This window comes from Pongo pygmaeus, chromosome 12, assembly GCF_028885625.2.
Source record: "Pongo pygmaeus isolate AG05252 chromosome 12, NHGRI_mPonPyg2-v2.0_pri, whole genome shotgun sequence".
Taxonomy (NCBI): domain Eukaryota; kingdom Metazoa; phylum Chordata; class Mammalia; order Primates; family Hominidae; genus Pongo; species Pongo pygmaeus.
The window spans coordinates 102529873-102557616 of NC_072385.2; the positions used below are offsets into that span (position 1 = coordinate 102529873).

The 27744-nt window shown below is 43.0% G+C and overlaps 1 protein-coding gene across 2 annotated transcripts in view; it reads left to right on the plus strand.

Annotated features, from left to right (window-relative positions):
* Positions 1-27744, plus strand: part of XDH (xanthine dehydrogenase) — an 85294-nt gene that overhangs the window by 2344 nt on the left and 55206 nt on the right. For both annotated transcript variants that reach the window (XM_054476517.2, XM_054476519.2), the window contains exons 2-9: positions 6416-6473; positions 9243-9339; positions 11055-11163; positions 13731-13857; positions 14691-14752; positions 24113-24181; positions 24508-24594; positions 25836-25977. In XM_054476517.2, the coding sequence (XP_054332492.1) occupies positions 6416-6473; positions 9243-9339; positions 11055-11163; positions 13731-13857; positions 14691-14752; positions 24113-24181; positions 24508-24594; positions 25836-25977 (751 nt within the window). The remainder of the gene's footprint in view (positions 1-6415; positions 6474-9242; positions 9340-11054; positions 11164-13730; positions 13858-14690; positions 14753-24112; positions 24182-24507; positions 24595-25835; positions 25978-27744) is intronic.

Sequence of the window (27744 nt, forward strand, 5' to 3'; positions counted from 1 at the left end):
CATGCGGTGTTTGGTTTTTAAATGTGAGCCTACTCCTCTCCTTGTTTTGTACCACTGTCCAGGACTCTGGCTTCACTAAATGGGGTCCTGCAGAAGGTGTTAGATGCAAAAAGTCAAATACCTCTAGGGCCTTCTGTGGTGGTGATGAGCCTTGATGACTATTGTTTTCATTCACATCTTCTTTTGTTCTAGAGTCAGAGTCAAAGGGAAAGAGCTGTCCAGTATTTTATTTTTATTGTAATGACAGCCTTTTTGCAAGGCAGCATTCTAGCTTTTCTGAGTAGTCACTCTGTCTAGCTGAGACTGTGGCACCTGGAAGAATCTGGGAGGATTTGGCAGGTTGGGTGCAGCCAAAGGTGTCCAGGAGTGATCCCCACAAGAAGTGAGTGTCGGCTACAGAGATCCTCATGGTAACTTTCACTCACTCACTCACTCACTCACTCATCATTCACTTGCTCACTCCCTATATAGTCAACATTTATCAAGCTCCTTCTGAGGCCTCAGACAACAGGATATGCACTGGACGAATAAGATCTCTAAGATCTGGCATTTGCCATTCTGGAGCCCATATACTAGTTAGAGAGATGGATTATAATTAGACAAAGTAATACCTTCTGAAATGTATTTCACAGAAAACTAGCAGCATGAGATGCTCTTCTTGGATATTCTTAAACTGCTTAGCACAATGCATGGTATACAGTAGGTGTCCAACTAGTGTGGATGGAATAAGTGGATGAATTTTTAAAACTTTGAGAAATCCTATAGTAAATAAATTACTTCTCTAACTTTGTATTTTACAATTATTTTATATTTAAAGAAAAATTGCAAGAATACAAGGAAATAATATCCTTTATGTACTTTACCAACTGTTAATGTTTTGCCACATTTGCTTTATTATTCTCTCTTTCTCGCTCTGGACACACACACAGATACACATGTATGTATTATAAGTACACAAATAATTCTATATATTAATGTACATAATTAATATAAATGAATATATAGCATAAGATAGATTTCTGAACCTTTTGACAGTAAGTTTCAGACATCATGTTCCTTTACCTCTTATCCTAAGAATAAATATATATATATATATATTTTTTTGAGACAGTTTCACTCTGTCACCCAGGCTGGAGTGCAGTGGGGCGATCTCGGCTCACTGCAACCTCGCCTCCTGGGTTCAAGAAATTCTTTGCCTCAGGCTCCTGAGTAGCTGGGATTACAGGTGCCCATCACCATGCCTGGCTAAGTTTTTGTATTTTTAGTAGATACAGGGTTTCACCATCTTGGTCAGGCTGATCTTGAACTCCTGACCTTGTGATCCACCCACCTCAGCTTCCCAAAGTGCTGGTATTACAGGCGTGAGCCACCGCGCCTGGCCAGAATAAATATATTCTTACAAAACTGTAGTCCATTTATAGAAATCAAGAAACTTAGCTTTGGTGTAATACTATAAACTTTATGCAAATGTATTCCAATTTTCCCAATACTGGCATTTATAACTCCCCAGCCCCAGCCCGGAATCCAAGATTACGCCTTGCATTTGGTTCCATGTCTTTAGTCTCCTCTAATCTAGAACCGCTCCTCAGCTTTCCTTTCATGACACTGGTGTTTCTGAAAAGAACAGGCTAGTTATTTTTTAGAATGTTCCTTATATTGAATTGTATTATGCTTTCTTATAATTAGATTCAGAGTCTGCATTTGGGGGACAGCAATACCACAGAAGTAATGTGTTTTTCTCACTGCATTCGATCATTAGGTTTGTTTTTTTGACATCAGTTTTTGGGTCTTTTTTGTGATGCGAAATTTGATGACTTGGCTATGGTGTTATGCACCAAGTTTCTTCACTGTAAGATAACTTTTCTTTACCTTTATAATTAATAGAGGCTATGTGAGAAGATACTTTGGAATGATACAAATTCTTGTTCATCAAATTTTCACCCACTAATTTGAGTGCCCACTGATATTCTTTTTTTAAATAATTTTTTATTGTGGTAAAATACATAAAATTTGCCATCTTAAGCATTTTTATGTGTACAGTTCAGTGGTATTGCATACATTCATAATATTGGGCAACCATCATCACCATCCACCTCCATAACTTCTTTCATCTTTTAAGACAAACTCTATAAATTTACTAAATAATAACTCCCTATTCTACCTTTCCCCCAGTCCCTGGAAACCATCATTTTTTCTGTCTGTATGAATTTGACTAAAGTACCTCACTTAAGGGGAATCATACAGTATGTCTTTTTGTGACTGGCTTATTTTATTTAGCATAATGTTCATCTATGTTGTAGCACATGTCAAAAATTCCTTCCTTTCTAAGGTTGAATAATATTCCATGTATGGATGTACCACATTTTGCTTATCCATTCATCTATTGATGGACACTTTGGTTGCTTTCACAGTTTGGCTACTGTGAATAACGTTGTCATGAACTCAGGTGTACAAATAGCTGAGACCCTGATTTCAATTATTTTGGGTATAAATCCAGAAGTGGAATTGCTGGATCATATGCTGGTTCTATTTTTACTTTTTTGTGGAACCATCCTATTATTTTTCCACAGTGGCTGTATCATTTTGCATTCCCACCAACAGTGGACAGGTGTTCCAGTTTCTCCACGTCCTTAAAAACACTTATTTTCTGTTTGTTTGTTTGTTTGTTTGTTGATCATAGCCATCCTAATGGGTATGAGGTGAAATCTCATTACAGTTCTGATTAGTGATGTTCAGCATCTTTTCATTTACTTCTTGGCCATTTGTAGATCTTCTTTGGAGAAATGTCTATTCAAGTCCTTTGCCCATTTTTGAATTGGGTTTTATAGTTGTTGAGTTTTAGGAGTTCTGTATTACACTTTATCTCATAGTCACTGATGGCTCATTGCAACATTTACATAAAAACCAGAAGAAAGGAGAAGAAGGGGAGATGGAAAGACCTTTAATTTTTAATTTTTGGGGGTACATAGTAGATCTACATATTTATGGGGTACATGAGATACTTTGATATAGGCATGCAATGTGTAATAATTACATGATAGAAAATATGGTATTCATCTCCTCAAGCATTTATCCTTTGTGTTACAAATGATCCAATTATACTTTTTTAGTTATTTTTAAATGTACAATTAAATTATTATTGACTGTAGTTACTCTGTTGTGTTATCCAACACTAGGTCTTTTTCATTCTTTCTATTTTTTTGTACCTATTAGCCATCCCTACTTTCCTCCTACCCCCTACTACCCTTCCCAGCCTCTGATACCATCCTTCTACTCTATCTCTGTGGGTTCAATTCTTTTGATTTTTAGCTCCCACAATTAAGTGAGAACATGTGAAGTTTGTCTTTCTGTGCCTGACTTATTTCACTTATCATAATGACCTCCAGCTCCATCCACCCATGTTGTTGCAAATGACAGGATCTCATTCTTTCTTATGGCAAAATAGCACTCCAGTGTGTATATGCACCATATTTTCTTTATCCATTCATCTGTTCATGGACCCTTAGGTTGCTTCCAAATGTTGGCTGTTGTGAATAATGCTGCAAAAAACATAGGAGTGCAGGTATCTGTTTTATATGCTGACTTCCTTTCTTTTGTGTATATACCCAGCAGTGGGATTGCTGGATCATATGGTAGCTCTATTCTTAATTTTTTGGGGAACCTTCAAACTGTTCTCCATAGTGGCTGTACTAATTTCCATTGATGATTCTTAAGTGGATCAATTGTGCTGATTACAAGATGGCCAATCATATTTATTAGATGACATTCTTCTGCCAGGAAGAGCTTTTCCATATCTTCCATTTGTTTGTTTGTTGACTCTATCTATTTGTACTCATAGGTTTTAATTGTATTTAATGTATTATAGCCCATTATGGCTGTTATTTCTTTTGATGCTCGAGTTTTACCAGAGCAATCTGCTTAACCCAACATTTCCTTAACTCACTTCCCTACAAAATGTTTTTCCTTTGGGATACCCATTGGTATCCTGCTGAGAGTGTTCAATGGAGTGCACCGTGGTAATCCTGCTGTCACACCTTGAGAATGGCACAGTCATTCTCTATAGCAATCCACTTGTGGCTGGAGTGATAAGGAAAGCCTTTATGAAGAAATTGTTTGAAGTCTTCTGATAAGTCAAAATGCAGGTGGAAGAGGAATGGCATAGTCAAAGGCACAGGAGTTAGGAGATATAAAATGTATTTTTAGTGCAGTAAGATGACCAGCGTGGCAGGGAAGTAGAAGGGAGAAAGCCTGAAAATGGAGATTGGAAATATAGTGAAAAGGGCCTTAAAAGACAGCCTAAGGAACTTGGATGTTACCTTAAATATGCGGGTGGTCATGAAAGGCATTGAGCAGGGAGCTGATGTGATGTGATAAAAGCAGAACTGCAGTACAGGAGAAATGAACAATGTGGTAGTAAGCTAAGAGGCTCTTACTGTCATCTACAAGAAAGGTGATAAAGATTGCTATTTTGTGCATTTATGATTTCTCCTACGATTTGTAACCAGGATATTGAATAAGCTGGACTCATGGGGTATAATCATATAAGAAAATTAATTTCATCTACTTTCCTTTAAACTTTATTCAAAGGGCAAATTCTGGCAGTTTCATGAACTTTTTATTACTCTTAGTCAATAAAAAATCTTAAGTTGCCAAACAGTCTCAATTCAGGACGGCGTGGTGAGGATAGCAAGAAAGCTCTCCTTTAATTGGTACTGTTGTAAGATGGCTTCCGGCTTTCTGAGCCTTTTCGGTGTTTGGAGCTGACCCTTTCATTCTTCTTGTGGTGGCTTTCAAGGATCTTCAAGGGCCACCACGGGGAATATTTGCATGCATGTCTCATGACACGAGTGATGCACTTTTCTCAGGCCGCTGTTCTCCATCAGCCTCCAGTTTGGGGAAGTCCCCTCCACACAGTCTCTCTTTATTGAAGCCTTTATCCTGTATTTTGGGAAATGATTTAAAGACCTCCAAGCCAGCTCTTTTGATCTCATGAATGGCTTGCATTACATCCATAGGCAACACTCCCACATCCTCTGCTCTACCAAGCTCCGGGAGTGTGTACCAACCCCAGCACAGCCACCTCTCCAACTTAAGTTTAATGAGGAGTTTAAACTTGTCATTGTCGGTATTAATTTCTTGTTAAGCCCGTCTCTTCCCCTATGCTGCAAAGGTGGCATGTTAGATTTTTACGTAGCACAAAGCAAGTCCCCTCACTAAGTTTGAGGTGGGAGGCAAATATTCCTCCCCTTCTCCTTTAGGAAGGTGTGGCTAGTATAGTTCCCTCCAACGAAAACCTTATCATGAATTCTTTCTCTTTATTATCCCAATAATATACACCCTTTTAAGCTTTGGTAATGTGTGAGAAGTACTGAAATGGGTTTTTGTAGATTTCCTTTGACAATTCACAGTGGGAACTGACATCGCACTTTCTAGACCACTTTTTCCACCTTATTGAACCTAGTGATGGATCTTTGGTTTGAGATTTCTCTTTCATTTCTGACATGTATTAGTGTTGACTAATACCCATCACATGCAACACTCTGCTCTGAGCACAGGCCAACAGACTGGCCTTCCAGTCACATGCAGGGTCTGAGAGTGTATACTCAAAGAGGCATAGTCCGAGATCTGCATGCCATGCTCTCAGAGGCCCCTGAAATTCACAGGTGTGATCTAGCAGTTGAAATGAGATGACAGGTTTGATTTGAAGGGGACTTTGCCTTGGTCGAGCCAGTGTGGGAGTTGCAATGCCTGCGTGTTCTGTGGTGGCTCCCAAGGTGAGCACTGAGGTACAATTTTAGAATTTGAGGATTTGAGTATATACATAGTCTGGCTGTAGTTTATAGGTTCATTCTTATGGAACTGCCATAAAAATACCTTAGTTTTCATTATCTATTTAGCACATTGTATTAGGCCATTCATGCATTGCTATAAAGAAACACCTGAGACTGGGTAATTTATAAGAAAAGAGATTTAATTGGCTCACAGTTCTGCAGGCTGTACAAGCATGACACCAGCATGTGCTCGGCTTCTGGGGAGGCCTCCAAGAGTTTTTACTCATGGCAGAAGACAAAGTGGGAGCAGGCACATCACATGGCCAGTGAGAGCAAGAGAGAGAGAGAAGAGGGTGATGCCACACACTTTTAAATATCTTGTGAGAACTAATTCACGACTAAGGGGATGGCACTAAGCCATTCATGAGAAATCTGCCCCCATGATCATATTGCTTCCCACTAGGCCCCACCTTCAACAATGGGGATTATAATTAAACATGAGATTTAGAGGGGCAGAGTCCAAACTATATCAAACTTCCCACTAACTCTACAAATTATTGAGTGAGACACTGAAGGAAGAAATTAATTGCAGAAGGATGACTAAGTATACCTATGATATATTTTTCTTTCATTTCTTTTAATAGGTGGTGGAGAAAAACGCAGATCCAGAGACAACCCTTTTGGCCTACCTGAGAAGAAAGTGTATCCTGACTTTGGAGTGGGAGTGATGGAGAAGGGGGGCAATGGTGACTGATTCTCTAGGCTTTACATTGTTTCCTAGTGACTGGTAGGGTGGCCTTGAGGTGTGGAGGAAAGAGCACTGGATTAGGACTTGGGACACTTGCATTTTAGTTGCACCTGTAATCTGAAATTCTCAGCTACTGAATGAGAGGATTGTTTGTGGTGATCTTCGAGGTGTCTCCCAGCTAAGACTCTAGTAATGCCAAGGTTTAATCCAGGGCCTGTAGGAAGGTCCTCATTAGCCTTGGTGAGCTTCATGGTCATTCCTCTGTGGGAAGAGGGGGGCCTTCCTTAGGTGACATTTGCTTAATACATAAATGGAGTTCCTGGGGAATGTTTCCAGCTCTGCCTAGGTGGAGGGAAGCAAGGGAACATGTGTCTATTGGGAAAAGGATGCGTGAGGTAAGAATCCTATGCAGGTAGCATTCATTGTAGAAACAGCAAACAGGGAGCCCAGGAGGGTGGGGGGACTCCTTAGAGAGACTGGGGTGCTGCTCTTCACTCAGTGTGGGTGGGGCTTCTGGAAAAGCCCCTTTACCTTTAGTTCTGAGTATTGGAAGTATTCTGGGACCCTGGAACTAAAACAATAATAATAATTGGACTTAATATTTAATGAGCACTTCCTATATACAGGCAGGATTCAAAGTGATTTGTGCAGCTCACCTCAATCTCCACAGGAATCCCATGGAAGCGTAACACTCCCTTTTCATAGAGGAGGAACTGAGGCCTTGATATGTGAAGTGACCTGCCTTTTGCTAGTGTGTTCTGGGGAAATAGTGATGGAGAGTGCACCAAAGCCTAGAGCTGTGTTCCCAACCTCTCACCCGCACTGGCAACTCTCCAGGGGGCCTGTGAGCAGGACTGTGTTTATCCTGACCTCTGTCAACAAAACCCTCCTTCTCCCGGGGGGGTGTCTAGTGGGTCTTTCCAGTGACATATTTGGGGACAGCAAGGATTATTTCAACACGCACAGAAGTGAGACTGGAGCCCATGCTTTCACTCTGGTTTGCTCCCCTCCTATCAGACAGTACAGTGGTTGGCTTTGGTGTACTTTGTTCTGGATTTTTTACCATAAGTGGGTGTATCTGGAGGTTCACAGAAGATAAACCTGGTGGTGCTGGGGAGTGAAAGTGTCACTAGATCGGATCAGGTGATTGCATGGAACTCCATTTACAGCCCATCTACGTGGGAGGTCTGGGAAGAGAAGCTCATTCTCAGAGATTATTGAGATCAGTTTTAGCTTTCTAATAATAAAACTAATTTTAATTTTTTAATCATTTCCATTGTAGTTTTGAAGGCCCAGAAGCCTCAGAAATTCCTTATCACAGCAATTGGCTGTGTCACATCTTAAATGAAATGCAAAACTGAAAGTTGGCACATAAGTAGGATGACCTTGCAGCTTATCGCTATCTGTGCTCAGAGTCAATTTATGGGAGTTCCAGATGGGGGAGAAAACTCCAGCCTTGACTTTTACCCTAGCTTCCAGAAAGGTCTCCAGGCTGGAAGAAGACCTTGCTAGACTTTGTACTGCCACCATTCATCTTCAGGTGCCACCATTCATCTTCAGGTGCCCCCAAAGTTGTTTGACCTGCTGATAGCTGCATATATCCTGACTAGGACACAGAAAACCTTCCCAGGTGTGCTGGGAAGGAAGGAGCATGATGAAGGGAGCTCACCCAGTCTGGAGTCCGATGGCTGTGATGGGGCCACACCGGCAGGGCAACGTGAGTTCCTGTGTCATCCTGTGTGGCCCACGTTACCTCTTGGGTCTCAGTTTGTTGTTTTTTTAAATCTGTGAGGAAGTTTCTTTCCTACCTGCTAACCATATCATTCTGGAGGTCAAACAGGTACCTAGGTGAAAGTGCCTTTCAAAAATAAGATGTTATATCGTTGTTTTTACATTTTGTCTTGAAAATGAGAGAAGTGACCAGGCGATAATACCCTCAGTTCCCTCCATCTTCAGTAGGTAGTGGGTGGCTTAGAGGCCTGCAGGTCTGAGGGAGAAGCAACCATGTGACTCAGGGAAAGTGACCTCCACAATAGCTGTTCTCTAGAACAGTTAGGCCTACCAGTTAGGCACTTTTAAAACTCAAAGTAGCAGATGATCTTTCTGCAAGTATATGTAAGAGTGAGGCCCAGTATTGGACCCGGACCTAAAAAAACCACTCTATTTTAATTTCCATTCACGTACCTTTTGGACCAAATATTCAAAAGCCTCTGGTCTAGCCCTAATTTTTATTCTTGGGGATTTATCGGCTCAAAAAGTTCAGAGTGAAAAGCGACGACTCAGAGGTCCCAGAACAGATCAATGTCTCATTCTGGCCCAAGAGGCTTCATGGTGTGCCCAGCTGGGAGTGATGTGAGAACTGCCCCGTATGCTCAGGTGTATGATTTACCTGCTCACACATAGAAGACCTCAACCCAAGAGAAGGCTCTGGGACTGACCAGTCCTAGAACTCATGTCCCAAGAGATGCTACTTGGGTGCTGTCCATGGGGTTCTGATGCCTTTGCTCTTCTGTGCAGTGGAGATGGCCCTGTTCCCTGCCTCCCTGGGGTGCAGTGCAGCCCCTCTGAATAAGGAGGCCAGTGGGCCTGCTGCCTTCCTGGGTTGAGGGGCCTGAGCACGTGTGGGAATGAATGGCTCTGCCCACAGCTCTGCCCAGACATTTCCTAGCAACCCAGCAGACTCCTCTCCCTGAGTTCATTCTCCTTAACTCTTGACCACCCAGTGGGGCTGAGTGGAACCAAGCTCGGCTGTGGAGAGGGTGGCTGCGGGGCTTGCACAGTGATGCTCTCCAAGTATGATCGTCTGCAGAACAAGATCGTGTATCCTTTGCCTGCTGGCTGACTACCCACATGGGGGCTGCGATGCAGGACCAGCTTGTGAGGGAGTGCAGGAGTGTATGTGTGTGCATGTGCACATGTGTGAACCCCTGTTTTTATGGAGAATTTGTGCACAGGAAAACTGTAGAATGATCTCTTAGCAAGTATGTTCTAGGCTTATAATATTGACCAGGCTCCGAACTGCTGATAAAATGACTTTTCTAAAATCCACGTTTATATCACATTCCATAAAACCCGTCAATAGCTCTTCATTGCCCCCAGGACAAAATATCTTTGCTTAGTGGGCAAGGCCCTGCACAGTATGCCCCAGGTTTCTTCTCCAGTTTTCTTTCTCACCATGGGCCCAGCACTCCATTCAAGCAGAGATAATTGTGAAATACCAATGACACAGGCCCACTAATTGCTTGGTCTTTGTTTAAGCTGGGAAGTTCTCTTAGGATTTCTCTATCCGGCTAACTCTTACTAGCTCTTTACAACTGGGCAAAAATATCACCCCCTCCAGGAAGCCATCCTGGATCTCTCAAGACTGGGTTAGGTGCCCCTTGACTGTGTTGGTCCCATAGTGCCCTGTGCACAGCATTCCCAAGGTAAACTGAGGCATGATACAATTTTTACAGTTTATTTGAGAAAACAACAGTTCATGAGTTCAAGCAGCTCCAAATTAGAAGCAGTTCAGGAGCTCCACCAGGGAAATGCAAGCAGGAGGTTTTTGTAGGATGGAGACAGGCAAAAAGCAAAGAAATTATTTGATTGGTTACAATTATACAATTGCCTTACTTGGTCTATCCCATTGGAAAGTCCCTAGTTCTATAGTTATGAGTTTGTTGACTACTTCTGATTGGTTGATCGTCAGGCTTTTTTTTAATATAAAGATATTCATAAGAAGTAGCTCAAGTTAAGACTCTGCTGCAAATTAAGCAGAGTTTAGGTCACTTATGAGGCCTAACTGGTTTTGTCTGCTGAGTCTTCAGGCCTGGTCTCCTTTTTAATTTACTTTAACAAGATTTAAATTGCACCTTCGTATGGGCTTCGGTTTTCTCAGTTGACTGCAGGCTATTGAAGGGCAGAGCTTTCATCTTATTCATCTTTATTTTCCCAGCCCTCAGCAGAGTGCCTGGCTTATGTTTGGCACTCAATAACTGATGCTGAATGTAAGTGAATTAGTGATGAATAACAGAAGAATGCAAGGAAGTTCTAGCTAAGGGCTTGGTGTCTCATGTTGCCTGGGGGTTTCCTCCCCCTTTCCCCACAGAGGAATGAAAGCAATAGAAGTGAGGAAATGCAGGGAAGCAAAGTGATTGGAGGCTAAGGAACAGCCCTGCAGGCAGGAGCATGCTTTAAGGCTGCAGCCTGCCAGAGAAATTTCCTCTTGACTCAGCCTCCTGGGTCAGGCTGAGTAGGAGGCAACTGAAAGTGACCCTGGCGCCCTTGCTCCTGCTCAGAGGCTGAGGATGCTCTGATGCCTGATCCCACAGTACTCTGGAGGGGCTCAGCTTTACCTACAAGGAGAGCTTCCTTTGTTCCTTGCCCAGAGTCTTCAGTGGAGAGGTGAGGACACTGGTAGAAGAGACAAGAACATAAATGGGAGCGGAGAGACGTAACATAAAGCCTCACAAAGTCCTCCAGAGCCCACGGTCAGGCCCATTCTGATGATCTGAGTGGACAATAAATGGAATGACCTTAATCTGGGTTTCTAGCCACTTTTCTGCCAATGCCTGTCTGGCCCCCATCTGCTCCTTGCACCATGTTGCAGTGACAACTGTGGAAGGAATAGGAAGCACCAAGACGAGGCTGCATCCTGTGCAGGTAAACAGAGGAAAGGGAGCTGTGCTCTTGAGATCAGGCTGTTTCCTCTGCAGGAAGGCTCATGCCAAAGTTGCAGACTTGCTTTGGGTTGTTGGGAAGAGTTTCACTGCTTAATCTAAGGAGGCATTGCACCCTGGCCACCTCCCCATCTCCTCTGGGTACCGTGAGGTGAAAAGAAGAAACACCAAAGCCTGAAGCTCCTTCCTGTGGCTGGTTGGTTATAACATTGCATGATCTCAAGGGACCCAAGAGGTCAAATGAATCTGGTGGCTAGGCCAGTCCAGAACTTGGAGGAGGAGATGCAGAGGAGCTTCCTCACTTTGTTCTGGAGTGTGTTTAGGAAACTCCCAGCCTTCCTAGATTTGAATTTTAATTATCTGTGCCACTTGTTTATAAGCCCACCTACTCCCTGCAATGCTGATTTTGCACCTCTTACCTCCCACCCACATATAGTACAAATGTAAACTGCTAGGCCTCCGCCTTCATTAGAATGGAGGTTAGCAAGTGCTAAATAAGATGACAGAGATTTAGTGCCTGAGCAAGGCTTTCTGCTTGATGGTATCAGACCACCTGAAAATGCGTTGAAATCTGAAACACTTCTGGGGTGAGTGGGCAGTAATAATCTGAGATGGGTTTGGAGAGACAATCAGGATGCTCTTAGGCCGAGTGGAAAGAAAGGGGAGTAGGGCCCTGTTGGAAGGAACGGCCATTGTCCCCAAGGCATTTTGTTTGAGGAAACTTGGGGTCTTTGGGAGATCAAGACTATCCTGGCTAACACGGTGAAACCCCATCCTACTAAAAATACAAAAAAATTAGCCGGGCAGAGTGGCGGGCGCCTGTAGTCCCAGATACTCGGGAGGCTGAGAGGCAGAAGAATGGCGTGAACCCGGGAGATGGAGCTTGCAGTGAGCCGAGATCACGCCACTGGACTCCAGCCTGGGCGACAGAGCGAGACTCCATCTCAAAAAAAAAAAAAAAAAAAAAAAAAAAAGTTACCAGAGCTTGGCCCAGGTCTTAATCCTCCTTTGATTATTTGAGGAGACATGTCGTTCAGGCAATGGAGCCAGAGCCTCCTGCGGAGTGGCTGGTTCTGTTCCTTGGAATGGCATCTTGGGCCAGTCATGTGAGGTCAGCCAGGTCGGGATGGTATTGCTTCCCATCTATAGATTTGTTTCTTAGGCAGGAAGAGGGGAAATTACTAAACTTGTCCAACCTGAAGGAGATGTGAGAGGGTTAATTAAGGCTTGTTATTTGCTTTGAAACAAATAGATGAAAGAAAGAATAAACAGTTTAAACATAGGGGTCAAGTATTAGTCTATTCTCACACCGCTAATAAAGACATACCCAAGACTGGGTAATTTATAAAGAAAAAGAGGTTTAATGGATTCAGTTCCACGTGGCTGGGGAGGCCTCACAATCATGGCAGAAGGTGAAAAGCACATCTTACATAGTGGCAGACGAGAGAAATGAGAGCTAAGTGAAAACAGAAACCCATCAGATTTCGTCAGATTTATTCACTACCATGAGAACAGGATGGGGGAACCACTCCCATGATTCAGTTATCTCCCACAGGGTCCCTCTCACAACACATGGGAATTATGGGAGCTACAATTCAAGATGAGATTTGGGTCGGGACATGACAAAACCATATCAGGTTGTATCTGTATAATCAACCTAAAATCCTCCCTATCCAATGGTACAGGTTCTTTTTCCTAATCCACTTATTTTGGCTACAAATAGGCTACAGAGCCAGATTCCACTTCTCGTCCATTTATTTGTTTTCTCTTGGTTTCTGTGACACTGTGATTCTGGCTTTTCCTTCTCTCTCCACACTGGCTTCTCCTCTGCTCAGTCTCTAATTGCTGCAGTGCCCTGAGCCCTGACCTGGTCCCCTCCCCTTCTTCATCCCTACACTCTCCCTACATGAGTTTGATGTTGTCCACATGCTAATGGCACTCTCATTTACAACTTCAGCTTTGACCTCTCCTCAGAAGTTACATTTCCAATTACCTATTTGACATCTCAATATGGATGTCTAATCTCAAACTTAAGAAAACCCTACTCTTCTCCTAATTGCTTCCTTCCCCAGTCTTCTCCCATCTGAGTCAATGGCAAAGCCATCCACCCAATTGCTCAAGACAAAAATCTAGACATCACCTTTGACTGTTTCTGTCATATGCCACACCCAATCCATTCAGAAGCTGCCTTCTGGTTATGATAGTCACTGTTCTTTGAAGGGACCTTCCTAGTCATAGCTAACATTGGCTGACTGCCTGCTATATGCAGGTAGAGTGTTAAGGTTTTACATGAATTATCTCAGTTAATCCTCATCGCAGCTCTAGAGGTAACTACAAGGATGGTCCTCATCAGACAGATGAAGAACCTAGACTCAGAGGGCTCGGAACCTGGCCAAGGTCACAGTTGGTAAATGGTGGCACTGGGGCTTGACTCTGTGCAGTGACTACTACCCCTACTGTCTCTCAACATGGGCTGGCTCCAGTCGAGTCCTTTGGGAAGCCTGGGAGGGTTCTGCCATCCCAGGTGTCTATGTCATCTGTACCTTTTAGGAGAGAATTGCCAAAAGCCACGGCTCCCAGTGTGGGTTCTGCACCCCCGGCATCGTCATGAGTATGTACACACTGCTCCGGAATCAGCCCGAGCCCACCATGGAGGAGATTGAGAATGCCTTCCAAGGTATGGGTCTTCAGGCACAGCCTAGCAGGTGGAATGGCAAACGAGGCCCTGCAGAGGTCAGGGCAAGTGCCAGGGTGAGAAGCATGAGGGACTACCCTTTGGAGGAAGGGCTCAGGCCCCCCAACAAGGTGGTGACTAAGATCTGCTAGAAAGCCAACCCTGTTTTAGTTGGGAGAACTCTTGGTTGGTGTGGAGACCTCCTGGGGTCTCCCGCCTTTGGGTTCATCTTTCTGAGGTGTCTGTCTGCCTTCCACCAGTATTGGAGTGGGGTTGGCAGTCCATGGCTGGTGCAGGAAGACGTCATTTAGAAAACTCCACGGGCACTAGTGATATGGTTTCCTTCCCTCTCAGTTTTCACCAGAACAGGATTCTGCAGGGCCAAGACCACCTATGTGTCTGTTTCTCTGAATTGAATAGAGAAGCCTCCCCATTTCCATCATTTATTCAGTTATTTTGAGTCACATCCTATGCCACAGGGATAAAAGACACAGCCTCTACTCTCAAAAAGTTCATACTCTGAAGAAGAGAGTTTATAATGTAGTCTGATAGGCTAACTGATGAAGCCATGATCAGCCACTGTGGGAGCACTTAGGAGAGGCACCTGACTCAGTCTGGGCATTCTAGGAAGGCTTCCATTCTAGGAAAGACTTCCTGAAGTCATGATAACTGTTCTGAAGTCAGGATAGGAGAAGGCCAAGAGGCCTTCCAGACAGAGGTAACAGAATATGCAGCCTGGTAAAGACAGCACCCAACTTAGCTGCAAGCAAAGTCACAAACTCCTCACCCATCCCAGGGCCCTGTACTGACATTGCAGTTTTTTCCTTGGCCCACAGGAAATCTGTGCCGCTGCACAGGCTACAGACCCATCCTCCAGGGCTTCCGGACCTTCGCCAGGGTAAGTGGGGACCCCAGAACATCAGTGTCTCTGCTCCTAAAATGGCAATGCTCAGAAATCACTGTTGGGAGGGAGACCAAGGGCCTCTGGTCTACAAACAACGATGATAAGATGACCAGTTAGTGAGTCTTCCCTCTGGGGACATCTGGCATGGGGAGTAGAGTCTGCTATTCTTATTCAGGGAAGGGTTCTTATGAATAGCATGGGACTTTCTGCCAGTGATGGTCTGGAGACCGGCTTCCTGGAAGAGGCTCACCGCCTAAGAGCTAGCTTCCTCCAGTGCCTTTGGGCTTGGCAGCTTTCCCTTGGAGATTGGCAGTCTCAGCCCATGGCACAGGTGCTGAATGTAGCATTTAATAACAACGTGGCCTTGCTTAGCACTTGCACCCCTCCTCCTTCCCTCTTCTGGCTGCTTTCTGTGGCTGGCACTCTGTTGGGCTTATGAAACTGGTAATTAGATCTCCAGACAGTTTGTGAACCCCTGCAGTGTTCATATAACTCTGAGTGAGAAGTCACAGCCGGATGCGTGGGCATTGATTATATAAGCACATACACACACCTGCCATCTGGCAAGGAAGGCAGGGAGCTGGCATCTCCTTTCTTGGCTTAATCTCCCCTCAGGTTTTACCTGACTTCTCAATTGGGCCAAGTTAATCCTGACTCCAAATCAAACCATCTCATTTCAATTTGATTCTGGGTCCAGGGGAGTTACAGACTCCTGTGCTTTCCACTCACCTTTAGGGTTGGCGCATCATGAAAAAGAGTGCTGTGTCCGTATAATCCAAGAAGGGGTGGGTAGACATGGAGACAGGACCTTATAAGGATGGAAAACACCACACTCTGATTAATGCTGCTGCTGATGAATTAACAAGTGTGGAATTAAATGGAAATGCCTAAAAGCACAAATTCAGATTCTGCAGACCTGGGTTCAATTTGATGCACTTAATTGATGCACGACCTTGGGCAAGTCTCCTTGTTTCTATTAGGTTGGTGCAAAAGTAACTGTGGTTTTGCCATTAAAAATATGGGAAAAACTGTAATTATTTTTGCACCAACCTAATAAAATGGTGATTTTATTAGGTGATTTCATTAGAATATCTACCTTACTGTGTTTATAAAAATTAAGTACTTCTTGAAAAGCTTTTAGAACAATGCCTGGCACATTTCTGTTATTCAATAAATGGGAACTATAAATTATAATGCTGGTACATTTCTTCCATTAGCCTCTATATAATCTTCCCAAGTTACTCAGTGTTTCCTGAGAACCAGAGATTGTTAATCTTGCCTCTATTTACTTCGTAAGAACCTGCTCAAAGTTATATAATGTAATCAGTCCTCTTAATTTTTCAAAAGAGAAGGATTTTTGAGTATAGCAATTGCCTTCCCTCCTGGAAGTTGAAATGGCTCTTGATTTCACCATGCAGCACTTACCTCCCTCAATTCAGCTACCCTGCAGTGCAGAGCAGAGCAAGGCTGAGAGCTCTGAGCAGCCAAAATGCCAGACACACAAAAGGTGCTCAGTAGCTAATGCATGTTACTCATCGGAGGTCTCCGAGATGTTTCTTCAGAGCCTTTTAATTTTTATTTTACACACAGCTCTAACAAACTCGGTTACTAGTTTTCCTGTCCACAGCACACACTAGAAAGCGTGTGGAGGGTCAGCTAGAGGTGGGCACACTGCTCACGGCAAGAAGTGACCACAGCTATCTGGCGACAAGGAAAGAAATGGAGGAACCATTAAACAGGTACAAGCAAGACTTCCAGTTTCTGGTCTGGCATGTAAGCAGCTTAGGAGCCTTTATTTCATCTAAGCAAGAAGAAAAAAGCTGAACAAACTGAAGAATCAACAATTGTTTTTAGATCCATCAGAGGAATGAGGTCACAGGACAACTCATTGTCCAAAAAATTGGAGAGACAGACAGGCAGACATGGCATATCAGAGCAGAAACCCAGGAGCAGAAACCTCTGCAGGAACCTTTGCCAGGATAGGAAGATTTAAGTACTAACTGATGAATTGCTGGAGTTTATACATGGATATAAACTCCAGGGGGATGCAGTCATGGAGGGGGTGCTCTACACCTTTGTGAGTTTTACCTCCAGGATCTCCACCAGGTCCTCACAGTAAATGTTGGAGAAAAATCTCCTTGTGTTTCTGGTGGGGAGTGGGAAAAATGAACCATTTTGGAATATGCCAGAGCATTCTGTTCTTCTTAAAAAGGCCTGTCCTCAGAAGAAATTATTTTACCACAGCCTAAACTTCTGAGGTTATATTAGATCCTCACCTACCTTGGGGAGGGGAAATACACAACCCCAGGCCCTCTAGTCTTTCACCTGTGGGAAGGGAAATACACAAGCTCAGCCCCCTCCAGCCATCCTGTCCCACCAAATGGAGAAAAAAAACCCTGAGAAGCACTTGTGAAGTTCACAGGTGAGGGGCACAAGCTCACCAAAAAACTGAGACTAATCCTAGGACTATAGGATACTTCTCCTTCATACCTTACATTAACTAAAGACCTATTTATATCAGGTCCTTTTAGCCAGTACATCATGTCCACCTTTCAACCAAAAATTATAAGGCATAGTCAAAGGCAAACACAATTTGAAGAGACTGAACAAACAGCAGAACCAGAGTCAAATAGGGCAGGAATACTGGAATTAACAAATGAGGAATTTTATAAAGCTATGGTCAGTATGCTAAGAGATTTAATGGAAAAAATAGATAACATACAAAAACAGATGGATAATGTAAGCAGAGAATGGAAATTCTAAGACAGAATTAAAAAGAAATGCTAGAGATTGAAAACGCTTATAACAAATTGAAGACTATCTTCGGTGGGCTCATTAGTAGACTGGACATGGCTGAGAAAAGAATCTCTGAGCTTGAGGATATGACAATGCAAACTTTCAAAACCAAAAAACAGAGAAAAGGGAGTGAATGAAAACAAACAGAAACAAATAAGAGCTGTGTGATAACTACAAAAGATGTAACATATGTGTAATGAGAATATCAGAAGAAAAAGAAGAAAAAGAGAAAGGAAAAGAAGCAATATTTGAGACAAAAATGACTGAGAATTTCCCAAAATTAATGTCAGACTTTAAACCACAGTCAGGAAATTCAGAGAACACAAACCAGGGTAAGTACCAAAAAACAAAACCAAAGAAAAACTACACCAAGGCATGTGATATTCAAACTTCAAAAAATCAAAGGTAAAGAAAAATGACTTGAAAGAAGTCAGAGGAAAACACCCCTCACCTATAGAAGAGCAAACATAAAATTATATCTGACTTTTCCCAGAAACCATGCAAGCAAGAAGCATGGAGTGAAATACTTATAGTATTGAAAGAAAAAACCAAAGCACCTAAAATTCTGTAACCTCCATAAGTATCCTTCAAAAGCGAGTGAGAAATATTTTCTCAAACAAAACTTGAGAGAATTTGTCACCAGTAGACCTGTCTCATAAGAAATATTAAAAGAAGTTCTTTAAAGAGAAGGAAAATGATGTAGGCCAGAAACTCAGATCTACATAAAGGAAGAGCATCAGAGAATGAATAAGTAAAGGTAAAATAAAAATTTTTGTTTTTCTTAATCTTAATTGGTCTAACAGATAGCAATTTGTTCAAGATAATCATAGCAACAATGCATTTGTTTATGTGTGCATATGTATATACATGGGTTTGTGTATAAGTAAAACGAATGACAACAATGATAAAATAAACAAGAGGGAAAAATTAGAAATATTTTGTTATTATAAGATACTATCACTACCTGTAAAGCAGCGTAGTGTTATTTAAAAGTGGACTTGGATTAGTTACAAATGTATACTGCAAACTCTAGGGCAACTACCAGAAAAAAAAAAAAAAGAAAAAAGGAAGTATAATTGATATTTTATGAAAGGAAAGGAGATGAAATTATATACAATGCTCAGTTCAAACCACAAAAGTCAGAAAATGAGTGAAAGACAAAACTAGAAACAAAGAATAAGGATGACAAATAGAAAACAATAACAAATATGGTAGATACTAATCCAACTATATCAATGATTACCTTAAATGTCAGTGATCCAAATATACCATTTAAAAGACAGAGATTGTTAGAGTAGATGAAAAATAACAAGACCCAACTATATGTTGCCTACAAGAAACCTACTTTAAATGAAAAGACACAGATAGATTAAAACTAAGTAGATAAAGAAAGGTAGACCATGATATACTAATCAAAAGAAAGTGGAAGTAGCATATTAATTTTGGACAGAGCAAACAGTTATCAGAGAAAAAGAGGAGCATTAAAAATAATAAAGGAATCAATCCTCCAAGAAGATATAACAGTCCTTAATGTGTATGCACCTAACAACAGAGCTTCAAAATAAATGAGGCAAATCTAGTGGAACTGCAGAGACAAATAGATGAATCCATTATTATATGTGAAGACTTCAACACCCTTATATCAGAAATGGACAGCACCAGGCCAAAAATCGGTAAGGACATAGTTGGACTCAACGGCACCATCAATTAATTGGATATAATTGACATTTATAGACTACTTTAGCCAACAACAGCAGAAAAGACATTTTTCTCAAGCTCACGTGGAGCAGTCACCTAGATGGACCACATTCTGTGCTATGAAACACACATTTACAAATTTAAATTGCATGAATAGAGTTCATACAATGTCTGCTTTCAAACCAAAATGAAATTAAACTAGACATCGATAACAGAAAGATAGCTGGAAAACCCCCAAATGCTTGAAGATTAAACAACACAATTCAAAAGAACACAGGGTCAAAAAGAAAATCTCAAGGGAAATTTTAAAATATTTTGAATTAAATGAAATTGAAAATACAGCTTATCAAAATTTGTAAGATGCAGTGAAGACAATGCTTAGAGAGAAATTTATAGTATTGAATGCATATATTAGAAAGGAAGATTAAAAATCAATAATCCACCAGGCACGGTGGCTCATGCCTGTAATCCCAGCACTTTGGGAGGCTGAGGGGGGCAGATCACGAGGTCAGGAGTTTAAGACCAGCCTGACGAACATGGTGAAACTCTGTTTCTACCGAAAATACAAAAATTAGCCAGGCGTGGTGGCACACACCTGTAATCCCAGCTACTCAGGAGGCTGAGGCAGGAGAATCACTTGAACCCGGGAAGTGGAGGTTGCAGTGAGCCAAGATTGCGCCATTGCACTCCAGCCTGGGTGACAGAGTGAGACTCCATTTCAAATAAATAAATAAATAAATAATAAAAATAAAGTACCAATACAATCAGCAATCTGGGCTCCCACTTTAGAAAACTAGAAGAAAAAGGCAAATTAAATTCAAAGTAAGCTGAAGAAAAATAAAATTTGGAGCAAAAATCAATTTCATTGAAAACAGACAATCAATAGAGAAAATCAACATAACTGAAATTTGGTTCCTTAAAAAGATCAATAAAATTAATAAGCCTCTGGCCAGGCTAACTAAGAAAAAAAGAGAAGATACAAATTACTAATATCAAAATAAAAAGCTCTCACTGTAGATCTCATGTACATTAAATGGATAATGAAGGAATATTAAGAACAACTCTATGCTCACACACTTGATAACCTAGATGAAATAAAACAATTCCTTGAAAGATGTAAGCTACCAAAACTCATACAAAAAGTAGAAGATCTGAATAGGCCTATAACTATTGAAGAAATTGAATCATTAATTAATAACCTTTAACACAGAAAGCACCCGGCCCAGATAGATTCACTGGTAAATCCTATCAAACATTTAAAAAAGAAATTATGTCAGTTCTCTACAATCTCTTCTAGAAGATAGAATCAGAGGCAATACAAAAGTTAATCACTTTCCTACGTAACAGCAATGAATAAGTGGAACTTGAAATTCAAAACACATTATTATTTACATTTTACATTAGTACTCTCCAACAAATGTAATACTTAGGTATGAATCTAAAAGGTGTGTACAAGATTTATGTGAGAAAAACTACAAAACTCTGATGAACGAAATCAAAGAACTAAATAAATGGAGAGATATTTCTTTTTCATGAATAAGGAGACTGAACATGTCAAGATGTCAGTTGTTCCCAACTGTAGACTCAATGCAATCCCAATCAAAATCCCAGTAAATTATTTTGTGGCTATCAACGAATTGATCCTAAGGTTTATATGGAGAAGAAAAAGATACAGAATAGCCAACTCAATATTGAAGGAGAATAGAGAACAAAGTCAGATGACTGACACTACCCAATTTCAAGATTTACTACAAAGCTGCAGTTATCAAGACAGTGTAGCATGGACACTGTCCATATACTACAAAAACAATGGACAAAGAGATCAATGGAACAGAATAGAGAGCCCAGAAATAGACCAACATAAATACAGTCAACTGCTGTTTCACAAAGAAGAAAAAGCGATACGATGGAGCAAAGATTGTCTTTTTAACAAATGGTGCTGCAATAATTGGACGTTAACATACAAAAAGAAATGAATCTAAATGCAGACAGACCTTATACACTTCTCAAAATTAACTCAAAATGAATCATAAACCTAAGTGTAAAGCAATAAAACTTCTAGAAGATGACATAGGAGAAAACCTAGATGACCTTGGAATGATGATGACATTTTAGATGCAACACCAAAGGCATGATCCATAAAAGAAATAATTATAAGCTGGACTTCATTAAAATTTAATAACAGATGAGCGAGGAGACAAGCCATACACTGGGAGAAAAATATTGGCAAAAGACACATCTTGTAAAGTACTTTTCCAAATATACAAAGAACTTATAAAACTCGCAATAAGACAATGAACAACTAAATTAAAAAATGGGTAAAAGACCTGCACGGCTACCTCACCGAAGAAGGTATATGGATGGCCAGTAAGCATATAAGTTCAACATCATATGCCATTAGGGAATTGCAAATTGAAAGAACAGTGAAATACCACGACAGGTCTATTAGAATGGTCAAATCCAAAACACTGACAACATCAGATTCTGGTGAGGATGTGGGGCAACAGGAACTCTCATTCATTGCTGGTGAGAATGCAAACTGCACAACCACTATGGAAGACAATTTGGCAGTTTCTTACAAAACTAAACATGTTTTATCATGCACCTCAGTGATCACACACCTTGGAACTGACTCAAATGAATTTAAAACTTATTGCCACATGAAAACCTGCACAGGAATGCTTACAACAGCCTTACTCATAATTGCCAAAACTTAGATGCAACCAAGATGTCCTTCAGTAGGTGAATAAACTGTAGAACATCCAAACAATGGAATGTTAATTCAGTGCCAAAATGAAAGGAGCTATCAAGCTATGAAAAGACATAGACAAACCTTAATTGCTGCTACTAAGTGAAAGAAGTCAATCTTTAAAAGCTACATATTGTATGATATCAATTCTATGAAATTCTAGAAAAGACAAAACTATGGAGGCAGTAAAAAGACTAGTGTTTGCCAGTGATTAGGGGAAAGAGAGGGATGAATAGTCAGGGCACAGAGGTTTTTTAGGGCAGTATAACTCTATTCTGTAAGATATCATAAGGGTGGACACATGTAATCATGCATTTGTCAAAACCAATGGAATGTACAACACCAAGAGTGAACCTTCATGTAAATTAATGGACTTTGGGTGATAATGATGTGTCAATGTGGGTCCATCAATTGTAACAAATATACCACTTTTGAGGATACTGAAGTGAGGAAGGTTGTGCGTGTATGTTGGGATAGGGGATATTTGGGAATTCTCTACATCTTCCACTCAGTTTTTTCTGTGAACTTTAACCACTCTAAAAAAAAAACCTTTTTTTTTAAAGGCACCAGTGCAGAAGTCTTAGCTTATTTAGTAAAGTAGGAATCTCAGGCGGGTGGGGATGAGAAAATGTAGTCTTATCCAACCTCAATAGACCTTGAGGGCAGTGATGCATTACTGTACATCACAGTAATTTATATCATTAACACACCAGTGAATTATCAAGAAAATAGATCTAAGTAATAATGCACTGGCACTTTGTCTGGAAAAGGCGCTTCTGTGAAATATGTCCTTCCTCGGAGGGCCAGGTGAGTGGGGTGCAGGACTTTCACTTCAGGTAGGGCGGGGCATTTCCCTACATCACTCCTTCTCCAAGAAGAAAGGTGAGAAGAGGCACTAAGAAACCTCCCTGTCTTCCTTCCTTTCTTTCTTTCTAAATATAGAGGGGAAGTGCAAGGTGGCTGGCTGCGGGGAGGCTCAGAATGGACAGAGCAGGTCTGGCATCCAGTGCTGGAGCTGTGAATGCAGGAAGAGTCTGCACATGGAGCAGTGTGTCCAGGTGGTGGGGTGGGTGGGGTGTTTCTCTCCTGATGCCACTGCCTGCCTGCTTACAACTTCTCCAAGGTCACACCTCCAGCATCCCATGAGTGCTTTCTTGGGGAAGACAATGAGTTGTGAAACAGCCTCTCGGAAATGCCAGCACGGCATGGTGTCTCCTGTGGCTGACTTGCAGAAGGACTGCTCACAGCCTGCTCTTTCAGGAATTGACTACCCCATAAAAGTGCCTGAGGCAGAACCTATGAGTTTCCCCTACTTTTTCATCTCAGCATAACTCCAGGACTCTGTCTTCTGAAGCCCTGAGCTGCAGATCAGTCAGCTAAGCGCGCCCCTCTGACACCCTGCAATGCCTCGGTGCTGGGTGGTAGTGATTCTAGACTCTGTGTGTGCTCTGCCACTGGTATCCTAAGAGGTCCTGAGCAAGTCTTTTCCCAGAGACGCTGGGTGGTCTGACCTGCATACTTCTCCAGAACAGGCCCACAGTGAGGAGTGAAGAGTGTTTACCTTTCTGGGAAGAAGTACCTAATAAGCAGTAGAGAGGCCATTGGGCACACTGGCTGAACACAGTGCTGGACCCAGCACCCGTCTTGGACATCCTTTGGCAGGGTCCCGCAGAGAGCCCAGCCTGGGAGACACCAGCCACGCCCCTAGAACCTTGCTGATCTGGAAGTCGAGCCTCTTGAGTCTTGAGAGAGCCAATGGGAATATCCCTCATAGACGCTTCCTGAGGAAGCAGCACTGAAGAAGAGAAATGGGCATAAGGGATAGGTTTTGATAAAGTAGGACCTAGCTTTTATGGAGGAAAGTTCCTGAAATTCAGTGACCTTGTTGCTCCTATTTGTTTATCCATGAGTTGTTTAATCTACGTTAGCCAAGCAAGAGGGAATGTAGCTGAGGCCTCCACTCTGCACGACAGGCAGGCAGGATGCCCCTGCTTTTGATGCTGGGACAGGCATCAGAGCTGGAGTGTTCTGGATATTAATAATCTAGATTCCTTAGCTTCTGCAAATACTCTTTGTAAATACCCTCGTGCAGATGTTCATCATCTCTCTAGGACGGTGGATGCTGTGGAGGAGATGGGAACAATCCAAACTGCTGCATGAACCAGAAGAAAGACCACTCAGTAAGTGAGTTCTTCTCCCCCTGGAAGCCTGGGGGTAATCTGAGACTTGGAGTCAGTGCACAAGCTCCATGTCCCTGGCAGTGGGGGCTGGAAAAGGAACCTATGGTGAGTTGGTGATGGCAGACTGTGGGGATGGTGATGGTGCACGTTAGCCCTGGGTCCTGTAACTGAGACTCTCTCATTCCTGCCTCCCAGGGATTACCTGCTCCTCTTGCAGCCTGCAGGGGGCTGGGAAAGAGCATGCTGGAAGGAAAAGCTGAATTGGTCCTCTTGGATGTTTGAAAGGAGGAGATACTGCATCAACTACCTGTTCTCTTTCCCCATAGGTCAGCCTCTCACCATCTTTATTCAAACCAGAGGAGTTCACGCCCCTGGATCCCACCCAAGAGCCCATTTTTCCCCCAGAGTTGCTGGTAGGTGATGCCTCAGGGACAGATCCAGCTGGGTCTGTACTGTGAGTCCCTGGAGACCTGCTTTATTTTCATACCCACTGGGTACTTTGTGTCTTTCTTGTCCTTTATGTTTCAGCTTTAATTTCCCTTCCGTTTTCTGACACTCCCCTAGGTTGAGTCTCTGCTACGTGTGCCCACAGCCCCTGCACTTCAGTTCATGTGTGGCACAGTTACAGTTATTAATTTGATGTCTGTGTTCCTTGCTAAATGACAAGCCCCATGAGGATAGGGACTGGCTCTCTAGGCACACTGTGTAGCGTAGCAGGTGCACTATAACCATTTGTTGATCTGCCTATATCTAATACATAAGCACTCCAAGAAACCTATTCCCTCTATAAGCAATCCATTTATTTAAAACAAAACAAAACAAAACAAAACAAAACAAAAATGAGAGCTCTCTTCAAAGGACATGATCTGCAGCTCACAGCTCAGTCTTAAGGAAACCCCCTCACACCCGCTTTATCACCATCACTCTAATATTTACAGCAATGAAAGAATCAAGCCACTCGGAGTTTTTGAAGTGCACACTTCTCAGGGTTTTGAGCTCATGAAAACTGCCTTGTAGCTTCAACAGGCCAGAGAGAATGGCTTTGCAGCAGGCCACCAGCAGATCTTTCTCTGGACTGTGAAACTTTGAAAATACTGGCAGTTTGATTTGAGGGCTTCGTTCTCAGCCTGCAAGCTGAGTCACCCTGCAAGCACTAAAGCCAGCCTTCCTAGGCATCCCCTTATAACAAACCCCTCCCTCCCTCCCTCCCTCCCTTCCTTCCTTCCTTCCTTCCTCCTTTCCTTCCTTCCTTACTTCTTTCCTTCCTTCCTTCCCTCCCTCCCTTCTCATGCCTTGTCCATGGTGCTCCCTGGAGATAGTATGGGGCGCTGCAAGGAATCTGGGCTTTCAGCCAGGTCTCTTGGGGACCCCTCATGGCAAGTGACCTTCAGCAGGACCCATAACCTCCTTGACCCTCAGGATCTTCTTTCACTGGTGAAAATGAGGCTCATAATGCCTCCTTCATGGAGGTCTTGTAAAGACTAGTCCCAATGGAGTTCCTGCCTCTGAACATATTACTTCCCCTTGCTTCTTCCTCATAGATATTTTCATTCTGAATGTCAGTAAAACATCCCATTGAGGACTTAAAGCAATTTATAAGAGGAATGACAGTAGGAAGAGGGAGACAGTGTAGTAAGAAAACTGCATTTCCCAGAGGCTGAAAGACACTCCTCGGAAGCAGCTGCGATTTGAAGGGGAGCGTGTGACGTGGATACAGGCCTCAACCCTCAAGGAGCTGCTGGACCTCAAGGCTCAGCACCCTGACGCCAAGCTGGTGGTGGGGAACACGGAGATTGGTAAGGGCCAGGGAGGCTGCCCTGGGGCTGCCAGGGGGTCTGGGGGTGTTTCTAGGTCCTCCTGCCCATCCTCACCTCCCCCTGACTTTACTTGCCTCTGCACCCTATCCCTCTGCCCCACTGACTACCTGGAGCCCACTGGAAATCCCTGGACACTCCAGTTCCTGCAAAGGCCCCTGGCTGTGGAGTCCCACAGGCCTGGCTCAGCCCCTTGCTGGATGTGTGACCTCAGAAAACTTGCTTGCCCTCATCTACCCTCATTTTCTGTTTTTTATATGGGCGTACTAACAACTCCTTGAAGGATTGTTTTGGGTGTGAAATGAGATCCTTGCATGTAGTGGACTCCTCTCCATAAACATTTACAGAGCGCCAAGCATGAGCCAGGTACTCTGGAAGGGGCTTGGGATACAAAGATCAATTGGACATGGTTCCTTGCCCTCAGGGGCCTTCTAGTCTAAGGGAGAAGGAACTAATTTAAGCAAAGTGTCTAGGCCAGTGTCTGATGGACACTAGAGGTTCCATAAATGTCCCTTTTGACCCCACCACCCTGCTTTTTCTGGGGGAGGATGTGATAAGGTAAAGAAGAGGAGAGCTCCAGGTGTGACTGTGTTTGTGTTGCCTATGACCGTGGCCACCTGCCCTGTCCGTGCCACCACCTAGGATGTGAGGCCTGGAATAGTTGAACAGGCTGGGAGACTCAGAATATGCAGCCCTCAGCCCCAGTGCTGTAAGAGATGGGGAGAGGTTCCCAGGTCCCTGCTAATCTCTGTCGATTTCTAAGCCTGGCATGGCCTATTTCTACTTTGCTGGATCCCAAGCCTAGTGAGGATCTAAGGAGGAGACCGTGGCACAGCTGAGGACCTCTGCTGTGGAGGGGCATGCCATCCTTCTAAGCAGTCAGGTCCTGGCTCTGGTTCCTGAAGGAGCTGCCAAGCCCTGAGCTCTGGTTGGCTCCTCAGCCACAGAGAGGAGAGCCTGGCTTGAGTCAGGGCTGTTGGAGTCAGAATGGGCGCCTCTCTTGTGCGCACATATACATAAGATAGAGTCCCCAGCTGTGGTTTTGTGACACACTGAGGCAGCAGGGTGGGCTGAGACACACCTCAAGAAATGTGATCTTGATGGCCATGGCTCAACAGGACTCATGGCTCACGTAGCTCAGGTGTAGCTTGATCTAAAGTGGCTGGGGGAATCTTAGGAGGTCCTTCTTTTTTTTCCTCAAAGACAGGGCCTCACTCTGTTGCCCAGGCTGAAATACAGTGGTGCAATGCCACCATAGCTCACCTCAAACTCATGGGCTCACGTGGTGCCCCACCCCAGCCTGAAGGGGATCATTTCACACTTGCACGCTCCCTGCCATGAGCCATCCAATGTCCTGGGCCCAGTTGGATTCCAAGAGAAATGAATAACAAAGATTACCTAAGTTCCACAATTAGAAATGATTTCTCAACACCACTTCTGTCTGTGCCACTCCCTACTCTCTTACACATACCCCAATAGCATAGCCACCTCCAGTCAACGCAGGGTGTTGGGGGAAGGCAGACAAAGAGAAAACCTTAGTAACCTAGAACTTACTGCTTCAATCTGTGTTCTTTGTCCTGGAAGCTGATATTCAAAAGGGGCTGGTATTCAGATGCTGTTTAGGATTTCTGAAGGGAGCTTTGAAGATTCTGGAATCTGGGGGGCCACAAAGCCTAGGGCCCCCTTCAGAAATCCTAAACAGCACCTGAGGGGAAGGAGGGGCAAAGTGGTCACAAGTATTTCTTTTTT